Raw genomic sequence first — 21,176 nt, 5'->3', positions numbered from 1 at the left:
CCCCTCCCGCCCCCACAAGCAGCATCTCCCAGCTGCCACACCTTTGTGAGTACAAGCACCAGCCCTGGCACCTGCTGGAGGGGCAGGTGCCTTCCCCCCCACCCAGCCTCACATACCCATCCCCTTCACACCAACCCACATGCACACGCCCGGACAGTCCCCAAGCCTTAGACCTCCAAACCCTACTCCCCATACACCTACTTGCATCCAGCTGCTAGGCTGCTCTCATGAACCTGCCTGACTGCGTGCCAGCCACGTATGTGTGCATGCACACAGGCACATGTGCCCATTGCCTCCAAATTGCTCTAAGCAGCTCCTTGCAGGCTGGCAGCCTTCCAGCTTACAAGGGGAAACCCATGCTTTCCCACATTTTTCTAGAACTTGCTCACAACCCTTTCAAATATTCTTGCAACCCACTTTTGGGTCATGATCCATGGGTTAAGAAGCACTGATTTAAAACATGGGAACTGCCTATGGAGTACAGGCTTCATCAGAGGTGGGGGGTAGGGTGGGCAGGAAGCAACCATCTGGTGCTCCCTGCCTGGAGTGCTCACCTGTATAGCTATTTAGCCAGGAAGCTGGACCATACATTCACTCTAGCTCCCAGGATAATTTTATATAAGAATTTTGGAGAAACTCTTATCAGTAGAAACAAACATCTGTATATAGTCAGTGTTTGTTCACAGCCACAAGATCCTGAGGTTTCCATATGGGCCCTGCTGTCTTTAAACTTGTTAGCTGAGTTGTTTTAAAGGTCCTGGGACAAGCAATGGGATCTGAGGAATTTTATCCTCGATCCCTAAAATCGAGTATTCTGCCATGCACATCTGGCACTGACCCTATGACATCATTAAATACCTGATATTAGGATATCTTGGCACAAGACAGCAAAAATAATGTGCCTGGAAACATTATCCTAATGCCCACCTTTATAAATAGATCAGGTTTTCAACCTTTCTTCATTGTCGGACCCCTAAAATTTTTCGAATGGAGGTGCAGACCCCTTTAAATTGTAAGTATGGGCATTCAAATACTTTGGATTGATCATAATCATTTTTTGCAGATCCCCTAAACAGTCTGAGGACTCCCAGGGGTCCGTGGACCACAGGTTGAAAACCACTGGAATAGACGGTTAATAAACAATCTTCTGTAATCAAAAAACTAAAACAGAGCAACACAAACAAACAAAAACGATCTGTCAATTAAACCAATGCTATAAACCAATTATTAAAGCAATGGTCCACTGATCAAATTCTCCAGCATACAGATAAATACAAAAGATGTTTTACAGATGCAGACACCAAGATCCCACTCCAAAAAACAAAAACAAAAAACCTCATGGTCATATTATATATATATAATTTAATTATATCTGTATATTTATATATATAGTTAATATTTTATGCTGACACTATAGTGACATGAGCATTTTATATAAATAAAGTGTGGGTTTAATGGTTTCCTCCTAAGCTCTTTAAGATTTCATATTAGGGACTTACTCATATTGTGATATTGTAGAAATTACAAAAAATAAAATAAAATAAAATAAAATAAAATAAAAAATCGGGAGATGTCTGTGAAATCCATGGGGGGAACAGGGGTGGCTTACTAAAAATAAAATGCAGGCTCCCTGCAGTCCTCATGGCTGCTGCAGCTATTGGCTGAGAGGGCTGCTTGTCATGTGGTCCCACCCCCCTCCAATCAGCAGCGAGGGGAGTGGCCAAATGATGGATAGCCCTCTCAACCAATCAGCAGAGAGGAGTGGGACCACTGTGGCCCCCCAGCCAATCAGAGGCATGAGGGGGGCCTGTCATGATAAACACACAAGAATGGCAGCAGGACCCGTGATCTGCCCACACAATCTGTTGCCTGCCTCCTCGATTTAGGTAGACCCCTATTCATAGTACTGTATCTCAAGGACTGTCCTATTAAGCAGATTCTCTCCTTCAGTTTACTCTTTCTTTTAATTACCAGTAGTTGGCTTAGACTGCAAGGGTATTACATTTCAATTTGATTCTGAGTTCTGATACACTATATAACATAAACAGGTTTAAAAATGGAAAATACTTGTGTGTATGTACCTATTACAAACACACTCAGAACTAGGTCTTTAAGCAATATCTGTAGTAATAACATCAACATCAAAACACAGTCATGGGTTCTCCAATAAACTGTGTATTATGATGGTGTAGTTACAAAGAAACACTGAAACCACTCTAAAAAAAACTTCTCTAGATATGTTCATAATGACTTGATCTTCCATCTGAGGAAGGAAGGAGTTAGCAAAGGAATCCAAACAAGGCTTCCATATTCTTTCCATTCCTGCTTTACTTTACTCACTTATTCAGCAAGTTAAAGTTTAGTTTCTGCCTCCCTCAACTTTCAAACAAGGATTCCAACCCTGAGATTCTAGGGCAATCCTCACAACACCAAAAGCTTCTTAGAACTAGTGCCTCTGTTTTCTAGGTGCTTCACCCATTTTTAAACATCCTGCAGCATCCAGGTGTAATCACTGTCATGAACCCTGGGGTGTTTGTGGCATGTCATGAATGTTTTCTTGTATTTTGTTGTAATGATATGGATGTGTGGTCTCATTGGAAACCCAATGTTATCCTGTATCTATTTATGTTCCTGTTATCACCATATAGATTATGTTGAGCTATCTGTAAATAACTTTATAGTTTTGGATACAGTTTAGCCAAGGGAAGGGAGTGTGTGGAATGACTAAATCTCTCTTGTTACTGTGACTCTAGGGCAGAGCTTTCCAAACTGTGTGCCGCAACACATTAGTGTGTCGGCGGCAGTGTGTAGGTGTGTCGCGCGAAATGCGGAAAATTTTGCGGAAGGGCACCGCGGAGCTCCCTTACTCGCGTCTGCTTCCCTTGGCCCCTCCCCCAGAACTGAATTACTGTGTTGCAAAATGATACATGTCTAAAAAGTGTGTCACCAACATGAAAAGTTTGGAAAGCTCTGCTCTAGGACAAGATCTCTAGAGCAGGGGTGCTCAAACCCCAATCCAGGAGCCAGATCTGGCCCCTGGCACCATGTCAATCAGTCCACAGGGCTCCTCATGAGCCTGTGAGGAGTCTTGCGGGCTGTGGCCCTGCAGGCTAGATCAGGTGCTTAAGATGGCACAGGGCTGGAACAAGATCCAGGAGCCTGATCCTGGCTCACAGGGCAATGTGGAGGTGGCAGGGGGCCCAATCCAGTCCATGGACTGGCCCTGCACTATTCATTTGGCCTGCAGGACTAAAACCTTGAGCTTCAGGGCTAGCAAAGGCATTTGAAAGGAATGGCCCACCTAGACAAAGGGATGCCAGGTACCTCAGGCAGACCAGAACTTTCGAGAACGCTTTTAGGGGTGGGGGATGCTGTTTGGAAAGAGAGTTAAGCAGTTAGCTGTGGGCTGGCAGTGGTCAGGACCAACAGAAGTCCACAGAAAGGGTGATTTCTGGTGCTGCTCTCAAGACTCTCTCGAAGGCCAAGATGTAGCTAGATGAAAGGGCAAGGAATTTTTTTTTTTGTTTTGCTTTTCTGTCTGCAGATCTATTGTCAGTTTTGCATTTGCAACCCTTTTATCCTATAAAATATATCTTTTAGTTTGGCTCCTACTTATTGCATGTGGAAAGCGTATTTTCTAGGTAAGTAATATTTCAGGTAGACCTCTCCACAGAGAGGAGGATCTATAAAAAATTCTATGAAAACCCCACAGGATCGTCATCTGGGGCTGGAAGAGATTCCCTCACTGCATCTGCGGGCTCTGGTATAAGAGCAATGGAGTTGAGGGTTGCTGGGGTAAGGAGCTATCCCAGGGCAACCTCAGTTTGTTTCTTTGTAGTAGCACACAGGGGGAAAACTCAGGGTCTACCCCCTTCCTCTGCCCACAGTTAGGTTTGTGACAGTCATCTTTATTTAAAAAGTAATGAAAGTTTCATTTTAAATATTTTTAAATATCTCATGGATCTAGTCTACACAGTTTTTGTACAGGTATAACTATATTAAGTAAGGGTCTGATGTCCTATGACAACAGTTATACTGGTCCTACCCCTGGTGTGTTATGCAGTTATACCGGTAGAAAGGTATCTTATGCCAGTTTAGCTTACTACCTTTCTTGGCCAGAAATCTCTATACCAGAATAAAACACCTTTATACTGCTACTAGGGAATATGCACCACTGATTTTATCAGTATAACTTTTGAAGAGAGAAGCTCATAGCAAAATCCTTTACAATGTGGAAAAATGTGTTACTAAATGTAGGCACCAATGACATGAGAAAAATTTAGTACTCACTTTTGGTGATAAAGCAGCTTGTCAATATTCTTCCTTTTTCCTTTTGCCAAAATGTTCCACACAGAAAATTTCTTAATTTACTCTCCCTATAGGTGTTAACATGAGGTTTGTGCCTGTTGGAAGTCCTTTCTTAGAAGATCTAAGTCCCCAAAGGCAGCTAATGCACAGTGTTGTGGGTAGTTATGTTCAGTTCAAATAAACAGAACGGCAATTGTTTCAGACTTACCCATGGAAACTAATATGTACTTCGACAATGTCCTAATCTTCTAGAAAGAAGTTGGATAATCTTGTCTAAGCAAGTACTGGAGATAGGGAAAGCAGGATTGCAAAACTTCAGAATATTTATGCCTGGCATTGCACATTAACCCCATTCAGCCCTCTGGGACTTCCTAGCACACATCTCTCTCAACTGCTGGCGCCAAGAAGTTAAAAGGTCTGCATGTACATTGTAATCAATTCGAAAGTCAGGTAAAAGAGCACAAATGCTAACTGGCTTTGCCTCAAAATGAATGAACTATGCCTTATTTTAGCTGTGGAAATCTAAACTGACCAGTGGTAACTAAACTCCTGGAGGACAGATGATACCAATACAAGCATTTCAACCAAACAAAATAATTCTCTAGTGACTTGAAGGCACTTCAAATTTGTGTCACAACAACATGTGGTAGTATTGCTAAGAGTACTGATTAGCAAAGAAATCCTTCTTTCTGTCAAAGTCTATTCTAAAAACAAAACCATTTTCCTATATTAAGGAAAATATAAACAGCTTGCAGAAATGAAAGCAGATTCTTACCTTGGGCAGGATCAGGTGGGCCAAACTCTAGAGAATATCGTAGAATGAAGTTGTTGTTCCACACGTAAAGCTGGTTATCTCTTGGATTGTAATCCACTGCAGCAATATACTGGTACTGGTTGGGGAAAGAAACATCTGCATATTCTCCTCTGCTTAATCTGGTGTTGTAAATGTAATCAATTGTGTTCTTGCCTGTTTCACTTTCGTTGTCTTGATATACTGATCGAACTACATAGAGGACTCCACAGATCATAAAGGCATTGGATGCAGCCCTTTTGTCATATGTGGTTTCCCATGTTGCTTCAAAACGAAGTGTATACGGATTCAGTTGGCTAATGACTATCATTCCATTGTTCTGTTCCGTAGCATAAATTACCCATAAACCATTTTCATCAACTGCCAAATCAATATCAGTTTTGCCTCCCCATCTGTATGGAGAAGTGTCATGGTAGTTGGCATAATTGATAATGGCCTCTCCACTCTTGATTCTAGTCCTCAAGTCAAACTTTACTATGTTCCTGGTTCTTTCTTTGTTAAAAAAGACAGCACCATCATATACCACAAATCCAGTACCATCCACTCGATTTGGAAGTTTATATGTTGTCTGTTGGCGTCCGTTTTGGAAGTCCTCTAAAGAAGCATATTCTATCAAAGTATCAGTGCGATATGGAGTCCATGGCATGAAGTATATTTTATCTGCAGCCTGGAGAGGATCTTTGCACCAAGCACCTGCCTTTTGTTCAGCTTCATATAAATACGGTGAATCCACAATTGCTTTCAACGTCCCCGGGCAAACAAAAACTAACAGTCACAGAGAGAAGTAAGACAAGAATTATGTCAAATTAAAACATTCATGCAATCAAAAAATGCTAGGTAAATCATAATGGTTGTGTCAGGAAGAAAACATCAACTTAACTGGCACTGGATTACACCTTATTTTATAATTAGTACAATTATTACCTTTATCATCCACTTTTCTTAAAGTTACCATGTTCTTGCTGTACCAGTATAAAAAGTGGATGGAAACTGCTTTCACTAGTACAGACCAAGGCTCAATGGCATACACGTACAACTGAAAATGTAGAGCTACTCTTCCATTTTCATCTTTGACTTTTAGTGAATACAGGATTTACGCTCCAGAGCTTTTAACTGGTGTGCAGCAGTGTGCTAGGTCATTTCAGTCCAAAAAAAAAAAAAATCACATCAACTTGTTTAGAACTTTAAGAAGTGGCGAGGCTGAAAAAGGAGGTGCCTCAATTAAAAAATAAAGAAACAAAACAAATCATCAGGTATATAGAGAAAGCAATTAGGAGCAGAGAAAACAAAACACAACCAAAGCAATGAATGAAACAGACCAGGAAACCCTGTAACCATGGCATGCTATGGAGAGGGTTCTGGAAGCCAGGCAAAATGACAGTTTATTAACAAGAGAGTACCCAAGGGTGAGAAAAAGAGAGGGAAAGAGAGACGGAGAGAGGGAGAAAGAGAAAGCAAGGGAGTCTCCCGTCCAACCCAAGTATTTCAGACACTATACCCCACCACCTATTTTAAGCAGCCAAGTCACTTTATTGCAAACAGTCGACTTCTTTATGAGGTGTACTTATGAGATCCTGCTGATTATCATTATATCAGAGTGTTGTGGGGAGGGGAAGGGAAGAGGTTAACATCCATAAGGCACATAACAAGGAGCTGGGGTTTGGACTGTATACGTTATTTACCTTTTTGCTCCACTTCTATTTTAAGCATCGAAGAAAAATAAAAAAGTGCAAGGAAAAAAGAAAGAAGATTAACATAAATTGACTATTAATCTAGGATTAAATTAGCAACAGACGCTAAATATAGGGAGAATAAGAACTGCACTATATTGGATAAAGAGAAACAGACAACAGGAAAACCTAGCAGGAGAAAGATTCTAAGGTTACATAAGTGAACATGGATCAATCATTTTAGTAGATTAAGGAGGCAATACAGATATGTTGGCATGTAGTTTCACTTAGTGAGCCTGAATAAATAATGAATGACTTTACTAATGCATGATATACATATTCTTCTCCTTCCCAAATTCACAGCATAAATCCTATCAAGTTGTTTTTTAATGCTGTATTAATATAGTGTGTGTGTATGCGTGTGTGTTTGTAAATATATACATATTAATTAAACAGAATATATAAATAAATGTGTGCGCTTATAAACCCCTCCCCGCAATTAATCCTTTGGGGTTTGTTTTTAGTTTTTTCTTGTAGGGGAAGTTGCTCATTTTCTTTAGCTTCCTTAGGTTGTCTCCCCATTCTCTCCTCCCCTCCCCCTGGCATGTTAATCTTGAAAAATACTGTAACTTCTCGGTCTAGAACTGCAAAATCAGACTAGGAGGAACAAGCGAAAACATCTAGAAGAAAGAAGCAAAAGCACAGTAAGGAAGAGGAAAAGAGAAGAAAAAGTTAACATCAGATATTCTTCAGCATCATCGATTAAGCCCGAAACAGCAAGCTAGTATGCAAAGACAATCAGACCAAGCATTTAAAATAAGTACCCATCCCCACCAGACACACATCAAAACAGGAAAATGCCTTTCTAAAACAAACCTGATTAGCAGAATTAAATTACTAAAACAATTATTTTCCAAAGATGCTTCAAGGAATAGATTACAGTTACATGGAGGGTGTTATACAACCAAAGTCCAGCTAGTAAATAGCTTCTCAATAATTACTACTCATATAAAGTAGTCCACATTGTTAGTGGGCTTTGAAAAAGTATGTCTGTCAGTTTCATAAAATGATCTGGATAATGCCAGTTGCACTATTCTTTGTAACAGCATCTGTTGATACAAAGGACATGTATCAAAACTATTTGTACAGCTATTACAACTTTGGCATTATGGTATTATCCATGAAAGGTATTTGTTGTTCCAAAAAATATTCTGGGTTTCCAGTTTCATTTAACAAAATTACATATGATTATTTTCTTAGAATGGCACTGGATGATCCATCTAATGTTTCTTTAAGGGATGATTCAAGAACTTTTTTTTACTAATGTTCTCAAAATGGATGGTAGTTTTCCTAAACATTGCTCATTTATACATTTTCAGATAACATACTTCTCTTCCTGCAATTTGCAATTCTGGAGTTATCTGAGTAAACAGAACAGAATTCTTATGTCTCCACAACTCAGTGTTAATGACTTTCAGATGATTCTGTCTGTGAACTATTATGCATGAGCTTATTCCTCAGCAAAGAGAAATATTGTACCTGCTTAGAATTAGTAATAGTAGGACAGGGGCAAAAAGACAGGGATAACAAAAATCATTAGTGGCATGTCTGCTCTGAGTACATTTGTGTACAGCTATACGTTTTTCAGGGACAGATGGGCTAATTGAAATAAACAAATGCTTCAAAGTCCAATCAATAGAGAGAGAGAGAGAGAGAGAGAGAGAGAGAGAGACTTTTAAAATGGATTCCATTGAATTCTTGAGTCCAAAAAAGGCTTAAAATAAAATTTCATGTACAGATTTAGAAAGCGGTTCTTCTGATGTGCTTATTAATCCTAAAAGGGCTGACTTCAGTTATTCAAAGTATCAACATGCATTGTGCAGCATAATTGAGAGAAATGTCAAGTAGGGCATTTCAATTTCTTTGAAATTTAATCAATAACCTTCTTATTTTAGGACAAAGAAATGCATATCAGATTTGTCGGGAATTCCATTTTTAATGGTGATTCAGCTGAGCATACAAACAAATATTTTTATTGAAGAGGATTAGAAAAATGTCAGCAATAGATCTGAATTTTGAGATGCAAACAAAGAAGCTTCTCACTGAGGATTTCTTTATGAGGGCCATGAATACAGAACCCAGGACGCCCAATCAATATGCATGATCTGAAAGGCAGCTATGTATTTATGGAGGCCAGAAAGACATAGAAAAGCTAATATACTACATGTTGTACAAGGGTGACACGTTAAATCTGATATGTGAGAGCTCATACCTTTTCCCATGAAACCCGTACTACTAGTACTATTTTTTACTGCCTCATGGGCAAAAAGCAGTCACCATGATTTGAAGTAAGTTTTCCAAAATTGTAATAATTAGAGGAAGGGAGGGACCAATTCAGAAAAGTGAGAACTGGAATCTGAACTGTTTGGTTTGAAAATGTTTGAATCAGTCAAACATCTCCCCTTTAGCCCAACTTTCTGAAATCCTTTAATGAAGTTCTCATGTTGGGCTAACTGCTATTTGCAAATCTTGTGATTTTAGGTGTTTCAGATGGCCAGACAGAGAGGGAACACAGTCTCCCAAAGCTCATTGCTCTCCAAGCTGAAATGTGTAACAGAGAACATTGAGTTGGAAGAACATAAGGTTACGTTTTGTGGGGTAGGGGGAAACTGGAATACTAAGATAATGTGAGGTTTGGATAAATGGAAATATTTGTCAAACTGCTTTGCCATAAGTTTTGAGAATTGTCAGTAACTGGAGATAATTCCTATGACAACTCTGTAATGACTCTTGGTGTCACCTCTGTACATCCTGCAGTTACAACTTTCTAAACTTTACTTGAAAATACAAAAGATGTCCAAAGACTTGAATTATACTAGCACAGGATAATTCGAGGGGTATGTCAATGGAATTATCACTAAAAAACAAAACAATAGCAATCATTTTCAAGTAGAATACTACATGTTACAGGTCAGGCCGCGCTGTGGCTCTATACTTCTGATAACTGAAAAAGAAAAAGTTCCTGTAGATACGAATACCCAATGAGTAGAATATATCCATACTTGTCTTCCTAAAACAGCACAGAAAATTATTTTAATGTTTGAAAATAATATTTGCATAATACTTTCTCTATGGACTAGCCTACCGGAACTGGCTCCATGGACAAGTAACCTCTTGGCATTTGTCTGATCTCATGCTTTGGAATAAGATGCATTGCCCTTTTTTCTGGGCTTTTTGGGAACAGAAATAATGCTAAAGTAAAAGTGCCGTTTATGAAACAAAATAATTTAGGTTAGATCTGGATGTCACTCCTCAAAAGTGGCACAAGAAAAATGGTTATAACAAGCCACCACTACTACACACATGAGGGAGAGTACTAAGGATCAGTGTATGCAGTAGGCTTCCAATCCTACAAATGGCATAGGAAAAAAAAAAATCTCCAAAGCACCCAGTTCACAATGACACAGGAATACAGAGCGGAGATGAAAAGAAAAGATGATCTGTGTTTGGCCTTTAACTGATACTCAGTACAGCTAAAATAGTGAAGCACTATGAAGAAGCATTTTGATTTAAGAAGTTTCCATTATAAAAGTGTGTGCAATAACCAGTACGGACAGTTTTGTACCGACTTTGCTTATGCCAGAACTCACACAATTACTATTTTGAAGTGTACTGCTACTTGAGCATTTTTACATCTCAGATTTGGCTGTCTCCCGTGTGAAAAGGAAGTGTGATTTTGGTTTTAGGGTTAGACAACAATAACTGTATTGCCAAATTTCCCATTGCGAGCATAGCCATTTTTTCTGCTGAATCACAGGAAGGAGAAGCCACTGCAAAGAATGACCTAAAACAGTTTTAAAAATCTGAATAAACACAAATTTAAAAAAAAACCAGATATGTTTCAATTAAAAAAGAATATATTCATTACTGCACTAAAATAATTATGATACAATTGTAAAAAGTAGTGAATTCTGGCATTAGAAACATACTAAGCAAAACTGCTGAAGTAGCCAGAAGCTACTGATTACTCAAACACAGTTAATTTTAAAAGTATGTTTTAAAAGATCATTTCAAGTCACTAAACAAATTTTCTGTTTATAATAAATGTTATATCTATTTCTTATTCTTTCTCCTATACATTTGTTTTATGATTTAGTTTACTGATAAATTATTAATTTTGAACCCACATCTACTTGTGCCCTCAAGCATGACAGCACAACAGTTTCTTACAAAATCTAATAATTCAGGCATTCACCTCTGATACCTTAGTGGTGGGTTCTGCCATGTACCAAAAGTAACCACAACAGCAGGTAGCCTTTCAAGTAAATCATGATTAAAACTGAAGTCAAATCCTCTTTAGAAAACTGTAAGCCAAACCAATTTGTCAGCAACTGGTATTGGGCAAAAGTACAAATTTCTATCTGGCCTATTGAATAGCTAATTCAAGTTTGTTTTCTGGAAAAACAGTAGCCTTAAAAGCCAAACACTTAAGAACACAGACAGACACTTGGCCAGCATCACACTATGGCTTCCTTCCACACTTCGTGAAGCTAATTGGAGGCCCTAGTCTGTAAGTGCTTTGCATGCATAATGGTTCTGTAGGCCATAAACATATGCTTCTTTAGCATGTAATACTGCTCCAGCACTAACTGTGAAGGCTAGGGAAAGTGAACAAGATCAAAAATTGTATACTTACTGTAAGGAACACATTCATATTGGACTTCAAGATATTTGTATGTTCCAGGACAGGGATCAGGGAAAACATCTGACCCAGTAACTACTATACACTGTGTTCGGTTGTTGCACCTGTAGAGGGGAAAATAAGGGTAATTTAAAGGAAATTTTAAGTTGCAAGTTTATGCTAATGTAGTACAATATGGTGCTGATTTTCTTCATACATTGGTCAATCCATACCTTATTTACCTGGAATGCAATGTGTCCTGAATTAAAATAATTCTGCGTGTCAAAAACAAGGTGTGTAAGAAAAAATTATCTTTCCTTGACTTAGTAACTGAGTAGCAGCAACAAGGAAGCTAACCCTGCTCACTGTTCTACTCCTTATGGAACATGTGCACACTTTACCAAGATTTTGCTTGTAAGTGGCACATTCCAGTTACCAGCAAAAGTTTGTTAGCAAAGAGGTACATGTTGCACACAAGGAAATATGGTGTTTTTAACTTACATTTTGCTTATTTCTAAAGTTAACTCACCTTTTTTGATTGAAGAAACCACCCCAAATAAATATTGGCTTTATATGACTCCCTATGGCAGAGTGTTTTGGTATAAGTTTACATTTTAAAATAATGTGTAATAACAAAAATGAATGGTTTTGACAAGGCTTTGCTCATACCATAACTCATTCTCTTGCTTTTTAAAGATGTATGTACTGCTCAATGTGTGCATATCTCAGAAAAGCTTTGCTTCCTCTACCAAAAGGAAGACATGGTTTTGGTTTGAAGGTTACTGCAGACAAAGAACATTAAACTTCACACTTAAATTTCTGTATTGTTAAACATCCCAAGACAAGTATGGCCATGCCTCTGTTGGATTACAGGAAGAGGTAAAGAGAGACCTTTTGAAGAAATAAGAAAAGCAGTTAAAAATGATGGATCAGCTGAAATATATTCAAACTAAAATACTGTGCAAGAAAATCTCTATTTCATTAAGTGAAGAGATCTTTTGAAAACCACTGAATTGTGATATGAGAACAAATTTTGTGCAAATATCTGCAATAGCCAGAAACCACTGAGTTTACAATGCCTTGTACACAAAATAGCAAACGTTAAAATTGGCATCAATTTCAGATTACTCAGGTATACGAAATACAAAAATAATATTAAATTTAAATTTATATTAACCTCACACAGTTGCAACAGAGCGCATGAAACTTAATAAACACTGTAAGTCTCCTACAAAGAAGCAAAAAGAAACAGAGAAGTGAAAATAAATGGTTAGAAAAACATTGGTGACTAAAAGAAAGAGAGTTTGGCTGATTTCATTGGTGAGTTCTGTTTGTCAGCAAACTGAATAAAAGAAGCCCAAAGTTAAATAATAGTCTAGCCTTTGACTCCAGTCATATATTAAGTTTCCTCTTACCACCACTTCCCACACTTCTGAATACTGGATCTCAAGTTAAGGTAATACATCTTGCTACCAATGGATTTTACAGCTGCCCATTGCCAAGAGATGCAAGATCACTCTGTTCTTCAATTCATGCTACCTCATAAAAGATCAGCTATAACTATAACTGATAACTCTCCCCATTTCTTCTGTAGCAGTGGTTCTTACTCTTTTTAGACTCAAGGCACCCCTCCAAAAATACTCAGAATTTAGCAGCACACCATTAAAAATGTAATTTAGATAGATTATGCATATTATAATCTATACATTACAAACCTATTATTAATTCATATGCTGTAGTATGAATTTTTGCATATTAGTTATTATGTTTAAATGATAATAGTATTGAATTGATCAACCTCTATGACTGTACGAAGAACTAAAACTCCATTTTGTGCTTGTTCCCTGCTTGATATGAGTAGATGAACTTTGTATGCCCTGTGTACATGAGTGTCTGTGTGAGAGGGTAAATGGTGAAAAAATGGTAACTATTTTCATGAAAACAAAAGATTTAATTGATTGTGTAAGCAACAAAGCACCAATGTATAAGTTACCAGACAGTAAACTAATTAAGCTAATTAATGGATGGCTGAAGAACTCGTCCGTAATCAGGTGCAAAGAAGATAGTAAGAAGAAAAAAATTTGCATATCCTTCCATTTGAACTACACAATGATTGAAATACCAACTCGGAGATGCACGCAATGCTTCAAGGCAAAGATACCAACAAAGATACCAACTTTACTTGAATGACCTCATCGGAGATGCACTGGAATGACCTCAAATTGAGATAACTAGAAGAAACAACCTCTAATTAAAGACTGAGCATGGAAAAATCCCAATGCTGAACAAAGACTTGAAATCCCTATAAAAGTGAGATGCAGACAAGACAAGAGGCGGAATCCATTCTCTGCAACATCATGGAGCACAGGCATGCATGCCTGTATACCCCCGCTCCTATCATCCTCAATAAGCCTGGACCCAGCCATCCAGTGCTAATATTGAGTAACATCTGCTGGTAACTATAACATCTTACTGGAGCAGTTCTGTTTGTATGTCTGTCTATGTCTGTTTGTACGTATGCTTATGTGCGTCTGTTTGTATGAGTGGTGTGTCCAAGCTTATGCATCTGCTTCATGTCACCAATAAACACGGCGTTTTGCCTTATCCCCCTTTATTAGGTCTCACTCCTAATTTGAGCTATTGGCAATTTTAAGTAACAATGTTAGCAGTAGAATAGGTCATTATAATTCTACCAGACTCACCCCACTACCATCGCCACCAGTCAGGTGGAACTGTGTCACACTCCTGCAAAACCAGATTGAGAAGCAGCTGTGGCAGGAGTATGTGCTCTTGCTGTAGTCAGTCCTGGTCTGACCTTGCATGGTGTCTCCTAGAAACACAGGCACATGGGTAGGTAGAACTGTCCCACATGCCTTAGTTTTAAGAAGTCAAGTGGGAACAGAACTGATTAGCAGCTGCAGCAGCAGCAGCATTTCATTATGCAGGCAGGCACATTCTTCTTGGTTCAACTCTAACGTGCATCCTAAAAAATGGAGCAATATGGCATAGCTCTACCTAATGGCAATGGCATTTATTTCCAGGCTGCCACTGCCACAGGGTGAAACTGTCCTGTGCGCCTTTTCAGGAGGCACATTGGAACCAAAGCAGGAAAAGCTACAGAAGAAACAGTGCAGCTGCCTAAATAATGTAAAGCATACAAATGTGCCTTTCTGCAGCAGCTGCTAGTCAGCTTCCTCTGGCAATATCTCCTGAAAACAGAGGTGCATGGGACAACTTCACCCGATGGCAGCAGTTATGGCAGGTTCTTATTGCAGTTAAGAACCACTGTTTTACAAATAGTAGAGTAGATCTATCAGGACTGAATGAACAATATATATTCTCCTTGTCATATAAATTCTCAAACAAGGACCTTACTAACTTTACTAATTAGGTTTCTATAGAGCCACTAAACATTTGCTATTAAGACTGTCAAGAGAAGCAGGAGATGTCCAGGTTTTTTTGCATGCTAAACCATAGGAACAACATAAGGATTGATAAGAGGGGTCTATCTTTAATCTCCATCTCAATGCTCCCCTTCACTAGGGACAGAAGTTGCACAATAAACTAGTTTAAGTGATCAGAAAACTGGTTTAAACCTGTAACAAAACATAAGTTTAGTGCACATAAATCAGTTTCAAACTGGCCAAAACTGATTTAAGTTAAAAGTGGTTGAATGTAGCATCAGACTTAATGATTTGGGTCAAACTTGTTTATGGAACTTCTGTCCCAGACCCCTTCCTGGTTTAAGTTAAACCAGAGTCCCCCAGCATCCCAGCATGCTTTTCAGCCCTGTGCTGTGCTGTGCTGTCTGTTTCAGACAGCAGGGCTGGCCCTGCCCCTCTGCTAACTGAGCAGGGACGCGGGCATGGCCAGACACTGGCACAGCATGGCCCCCTAAGGCTAAGTTGGCAGGGAGGGGGTTTATTCCCCCTTTCATTCCCTCCCTCCCCTCTTCCCCCAGGGACCTCAGCAAGGGTCTGCCTGGCCCCTGTCAGGGTCACTCCCCCGTCTCAGCTACAGAGGCAGGGGTGGGGCATGGCCAGAGCTGGCTGGCCAGCATGGCCCCACCATCTGCCTGCCTCACCTGCAGCAGAGGCGGGGTTGGGGGACAGAGGCTGGGGGGCTAAGCGGGGCTGACCTGCTGGTGCTGCTAAGGATAGGCACAGAGGGGTTGGTTCAGGCTGGGCCACAGGGGCAGGGCCCTTACTAGTCAGCTGCAGCTCAAGCTGGGATCACAGGAACTGTGCAACTGGACTGCTCCCAGCTGCTCACACCCAGGCCAAGCCAGGCTGTCATGGAGCTGCAGGTGGCTGGGAAGGGCCCTGACTCCGTGGCCCAGGCCAGCCCCTACATGCTAACCCTGCTCAGCCCCAGCTGAGGCAGGCTGATAAGGGGGGCCGGCCCAGGGGTGGGGTCCTTCCCAGCCAGTTGCAGCTCCATAACAACCCAACCCAGAGTGCACAGGTGGTGGCTGGCCAGGCAGCAACTACAGGCAGGTGTCCTGGCAGCCAGACTGGTCATATGAGATGTGCCCGTGGCTTCCCAAGCCATCTTGGAGGCACTGGCAGCCCCAGAGCTTGACAGCTGCCTGTGGGGCTCATGTGCCCACAGTTGCTGCCATGCTCCCTGTCCATCAATGCATGCTGGCCAGGGCCAGGGGGCTATTCTACCTGTGTCCAGCTGCTGCTGCTGCCTCTGCTACAGTGCATTAAGTGGGTGGGCAGGAAGCTTCAGCCTTGCAGCTTCTGCCCAGGGCATAGAGCTCTGGTTCCCACTCCAGGCTGGATGGATGGTGGGGCTGACCTGGGCTGGGCCACACGGGAGGGCCCTTTCCAGCTGGCTGCAGCTCGGGCTGAGGCCATGAGATCTGTGCAACCAGATTATTCCCAGCTCCCCATGCCCAGGCTGGGCAGGGCTGTCAGAGAGCTGCAACTGGCTGGGAAGGACTTTTCCCCCCGCAGCCCAGGCCAGTCCCTCCATGCCCGCCTTCAGAGCACCTGCAGCTGGCCCCGCTCTGCCCTGGCTGAGGCATGCCCTTCCCAGCTGGAGCTGGGTCTTGGGCTGGGGCCACAGGAGGTGTGCACCTGGATTGCTTCCAGCTCCCTGCATCCAGGCCGGGCTGAGCTGTCAAGGAGCTGCTGCGTTGGGCAGGGCTCTCCCCCATGTGAATCTGGTCATGCCCCTGCTCTCGCTGCCTGGTGCCAGCCAGGAGCTGGGGTCTGGCCATGCTTCCTCTCCCCCCCCCCCCATCTGAACAGCCTAGCAGCCCTGCAGGCCAGGGTGGGGGTTTAAAATCCTACCCAATCACACTCAGGCCTGCCCGCACACCCCACCCCCCCAAGCTAAAAGGAAGTGAGGGCTTGCTCTAGCATCCCTCAGTTTCTACCATAAGTCACTGCATAAACCTCATAAAAATATAGGCATGTGCCTGTATTTTCCGAATCAACAGTGAATGTCTGTTCACGCTGCGAATTGGTTCAATCTATGCAGGTTAGACTAACCTGCAAAGATTGAATCGATTCAGGCTTGGGCTTTTTGAATGTTTGCTCCTAGCCCTTATCACTACCCCCTTCACCAAAATGTAAGTGCAGGTAACTCATACAGCAGCTATGCTATTGATGTTGTGTGGTATAGTATGTGAAAAGAACAGAAAACTAAATCACAGCTGCTCAGAATAACAGTACTTCCCAAAGAAGTATCATTCACAAGCTTCAACAAACATTCTGGAGAAAATAAACTGCAATGAGTGGTTTATCCAAAGTCATTTTTAATCTTCCCTGGCCCCTGACTCATACTGATGTGAGATTCTGCACATAAGACTATGGAGGGAAAAAACATTTTTTATGGCTCTGAAAACATAGAATGCAGCTGCCTTTTGCCCTCCATGCACCACTTGCAGCTTAAGGTTGTCTATTCTGTAATAAGCTATGCAACGGGTTGTAGGGGCAGAATAAGGGAATGCGGTACAAAATCTGTGATAGCTTGCTCCTACTCAGATTACAGTATGCCACACAAAATCATTCCTAAATGAACCAATGAGAACACCTCTAAAATAAAATTGTAGTTATTTATGTATTTATTTTTACTATTCTTTGTTCGATTAAATGAATTAAAATCTTGCTTTAGTGAAAACATCACTTTTAAAATCAGACTTCAGATAATGGATAAGTTCATACCAAGATTTCCATCACTATGAGCCTGTATTAAAATTTAATTTTACACTTAACTGATCAGCATTGTGGACAATTAGAAGATAGATATACTGACTGGTCACAATAAAACCCATACACAAATTGAGTGGAAAAGCCCAAGACGGACTGAAAGAGATTGTTTAGCTAGGAAAAAGAAGATCTTACAAAAGCAATATCAAGGGAGTGAGTAGATATATTCAAATCCACTGGAAGATGTAGAATCTTGTTTTTATTTGAAATAATACTATTTATCTTTCCTTTATTTTCTCTCCTGATAGATCTGAGTCTTATCAGTTATCACCAGTAACAAAACCCTTAAAATGTGGAAAACTTATCTGGCCAGCTATTTAAGGAAAAAGGAAAGAGATTAGTTCAGATAAAATGGACACGTACTAGTGATTCCTAAAAACAAGGCAGTGTTGATGTGATCTTGCTGCAATGATGGTCCAGGAAACACGCAAGAGACACAGCTGAGAGAGATTTTAGACAAGCTTTTGGGCACACGGTATCCTTCATCAGGTCTGAAGAACCTCTTAAAATTGTGTAATTTATAGGGACCTACCAATATCAAGGAGGTAGGCATACAATTTGTGACTTTCTGTGGCAAGGCCCCCAACTATACTGCTGATTGATAGAGAGAGGTGCCCTTCAGGTGGCTCTACTCCTTGCTGCTGACTGGCCAAGAGAGCTGCCATTCATGCAGTTCTGCCCCTCACCACTAACAGTGGGGGGCAGAGGGCAGGGGAGGCACGACCACATGACAAGCAGCCTGCCTGGGGCAGGGAGGGGAGGCGCTGGTTGGCAGGGCAGCACAAAGGGCAGCAGTAGTCTCAGCGAGGGCTGTTCCACCTAGCTCCAGTTACACACAAGATGGCAGCCACCCCCTCATCCCTCCCCACCCCTATCCGCTGGGGCATAGGTGCCTACCTTAATGGATTGTTTTTATTAAGGTAAGTATACACTAGTATTGTCTAAAATTTCTAAAAACAAAAGCAATGTCCACAAAATGGACTCTTAAGAGTCTGATCCTAGAAGTATAAGTCATCTGCAATTTCCACTGATGTCACCTCTCAGACTCAGGCCTTAGTTTATTAATTTGCATGTATGAAAAACTAGAATGCTTTATCAATAATTCAGGATGAGTTCTTAAATAATCACTTTTATTTTGCTGAGATATGAATTCAGAAGAAAAACCATTTAGAAAACCCCAAAACCCCATTCCTTCCCACATATATATATATATATATATATACACACACACACACACACACACACATATATACACACATGCCCATCTATATACATACACACACACACGCATACATATAAAGGCAATTAATTTTAGCCTACAGAGATTATATTTACAAAGACTTGTGATACAATGAATTTGTCGCTTACAAGGAAATAAACCTGATTTGTAAAACAGTCTATATAAATGCAGTAATAGTTGATTTATAAAAACTAGTATATGTATTAAATTAGAAAGCCTAGTTAGGAAGAGAGTAATTGCAGCACTGAAACAATGACAAACTAGTTGCTTATATTAACAAAGTTTTGCAAAACAAAATATAAGTGCAATTAGCTGCTATATTGTAAAAGTAATAACTTACTGTGCCCTCTAACACTATCTTTCTCCATCATTTTAGTATGAATAAACAAAGATTAAAGTTTTAGAATGCAGCGATGTTACCCCCAGTAATGTCAAACTGAACACAGAGTTAAATGATCAACTTCAGTGCAATATTTGAACTTCTTTCACCTCAGGAAGATGACGGTGCAAATGTAGGAATGACCCCTTTGCATACGAGATGAATGAACCAAGAGAAAATTGAAGATAAAGTAAGTGGCGTCACAACTGTAGCAAGTATCTTGTACCCACTACACTGTCATACCTGTACTGCATATATAGTTGCATGCATTTGGCTTTAAGGACAAATGCATTTCCCATACTAATTTGTCTGCATTCCAACTCTAATCTTGACTTGTACAATTCCCAACAAATTGCTTTTGCTCTTCTTTTGATTATCTTATGCTCATTATTACACTTTACCAAGTCCAAAGTATGGAGATGAGATTCCATGTGTAATCTATTGTGTAAGGTGTTTTAATCAATAGTCTTGTTCTGCTGATTAAGCAGGGGCTTCTGTTTTGGTAAGATAACATTAGTTTCTCCTGTCATGCTCCAAAAGCCATTGGGAATCTCCAGCAGATCATTAGATATGCTACAATAAAGCTTTGGTACATTCTCTTTTCTTCCTTAAATTACTTCTTCACTGTCCTATCATTCCCCGTCACCGCTGGCACTGCATTATTATTACAGCTCCCCTGAAACTTGCACTAGAGCTATGTCTCCAGGCCATAGGATGCCATTTTCAATTGAGGCTTCTGCTTGAAAATATAAATTAAGAAAATTTCATTATCTCCTGCCAGGGGCCATTATTCACCACTGTTCTAAGGAAGATTAAAAATGCAAAATCTACGGACTTGAACAAATACTCCAGCATTAAAATGAAAAGCTCAGTATATCATGACAGGACCAGGAAGCTGAAGTAATACTGAAATTCTGAGAGCTAGATATTGAAACTACTTTAACATTAGATGGCACAAACAGATTGAATGAGGAAGGTGGTTATATTTAAAGTTCCCCTTAGATGTTTCTTAGCTTTGTTGCTGTTTTACACAGTTGAAACATACACTAAATAATACCATTTAGCAATTTAGCCTTCTAAAACCTTTTGTTATGAGCATAAATCATCTTCCAAGTATAATACACTATAAAAGCCAAAGTCATGTCAAAGAAGATAAAGGTTCATGTCCAGCTACAGAGGTTCTCTATATATTTTTGTTTGTATATTTCTAATCCTGTAGATTTTTCTGAACATAACTCTTCATAGATAAACATGTAAAAAATAGACATTAGTAAACAGTAAACTAAATCGTAAACAGAGAACAGCACTGTACAGGCAGTACAGATTGCTTACAAATAGTGAAAGAACAAACTGATTTGTAAAATGTTTTGGAATTCTGATTACTCCATGTATCCAACTAATGGAAAATAGATAAAATATTTTAAACAGTTCCATCTTGAATGGTGACTTGCCCAATAGGTTTCAACAGATAAGGTAGTAGAGGAAACTGATAAACGAAACAATAGCAAATCACCAGGACCTGACGGCATTCACCCTAGGGTCCTGAAGGAACTCAGACTGGAAATTGCCAAATTCTTAACTGTAGTGTGCAACCTATCAATGGGCATGTCTACACAAGATGCTACAGCGACGTAGTGTCAGCAGGCACAAACCATGACAATGATGCTACTATGCAGTAGCTCATTGCTACTGCGCAGTAGAGTCTGAAATGACCCATACGCCACTGAGACTGTGCAGTAATGGTAGTTACTGTGCTGTAGGGCTGTGCAAAGCTTTGGTAGCTGATTCGATTTGGAGGAGATACAGCCCAATTCGAGGACTGAATCTCTGAATCCGAATTGAACTGGGAGACCAAGTGAAAGCTCC

General features: G+C 40.4%; 1 protein-coding gene across 10 annotated transcripts in view; it reads right to left on the bottom strand.

Annotated features, from left to right (window-relative positions):
- The window catches only part of ADGRL2 (adhesion G protein-coupled receptor L2), a 485,613-nt gene that overhangs the window by 51,264 nt on the left and 413,173 nt on the right, over nt 1–21,176 (bottom strand). For all 10 annotated transcript variants that reach the window (XM_019489074.2, XM_019489075.2, XM_059727993.1 and 7 more), the window contains 2 exons: nt 11,486–11,595; nt 5,084–5,884 (listed from right to left, as the gene is read on the bottom strand). In XM_019489074.2, coding sequence (XP_019344619.1) covers nt 5,084–5,884; nt 11,486–11,595 — 911 coding nt within the window. The remainder of the gene's footprint in view (nt 1–5,083; nt 5,885–11,485; nt 11,596–21,176) is intronic.

Source organism: Alligator mississippiensis, chromosome 5 (assembly GCF_030867095.1).
Source record: "Alligator mississippiensis isolate rAllMis1 chromosome 5, rAllMis1, whole genome shotgun sequence".
Taxonomy (NCBI): Eukaryota; Metazoa; Chordata; order Crocodylia; family Alligatoridae; genus Alligator; species Alligator mississippiensis.
Note: the sequence above shows the minus strand (reverse complement) of the source record. Positions and strands in the feature narration are given on the sequence as shown.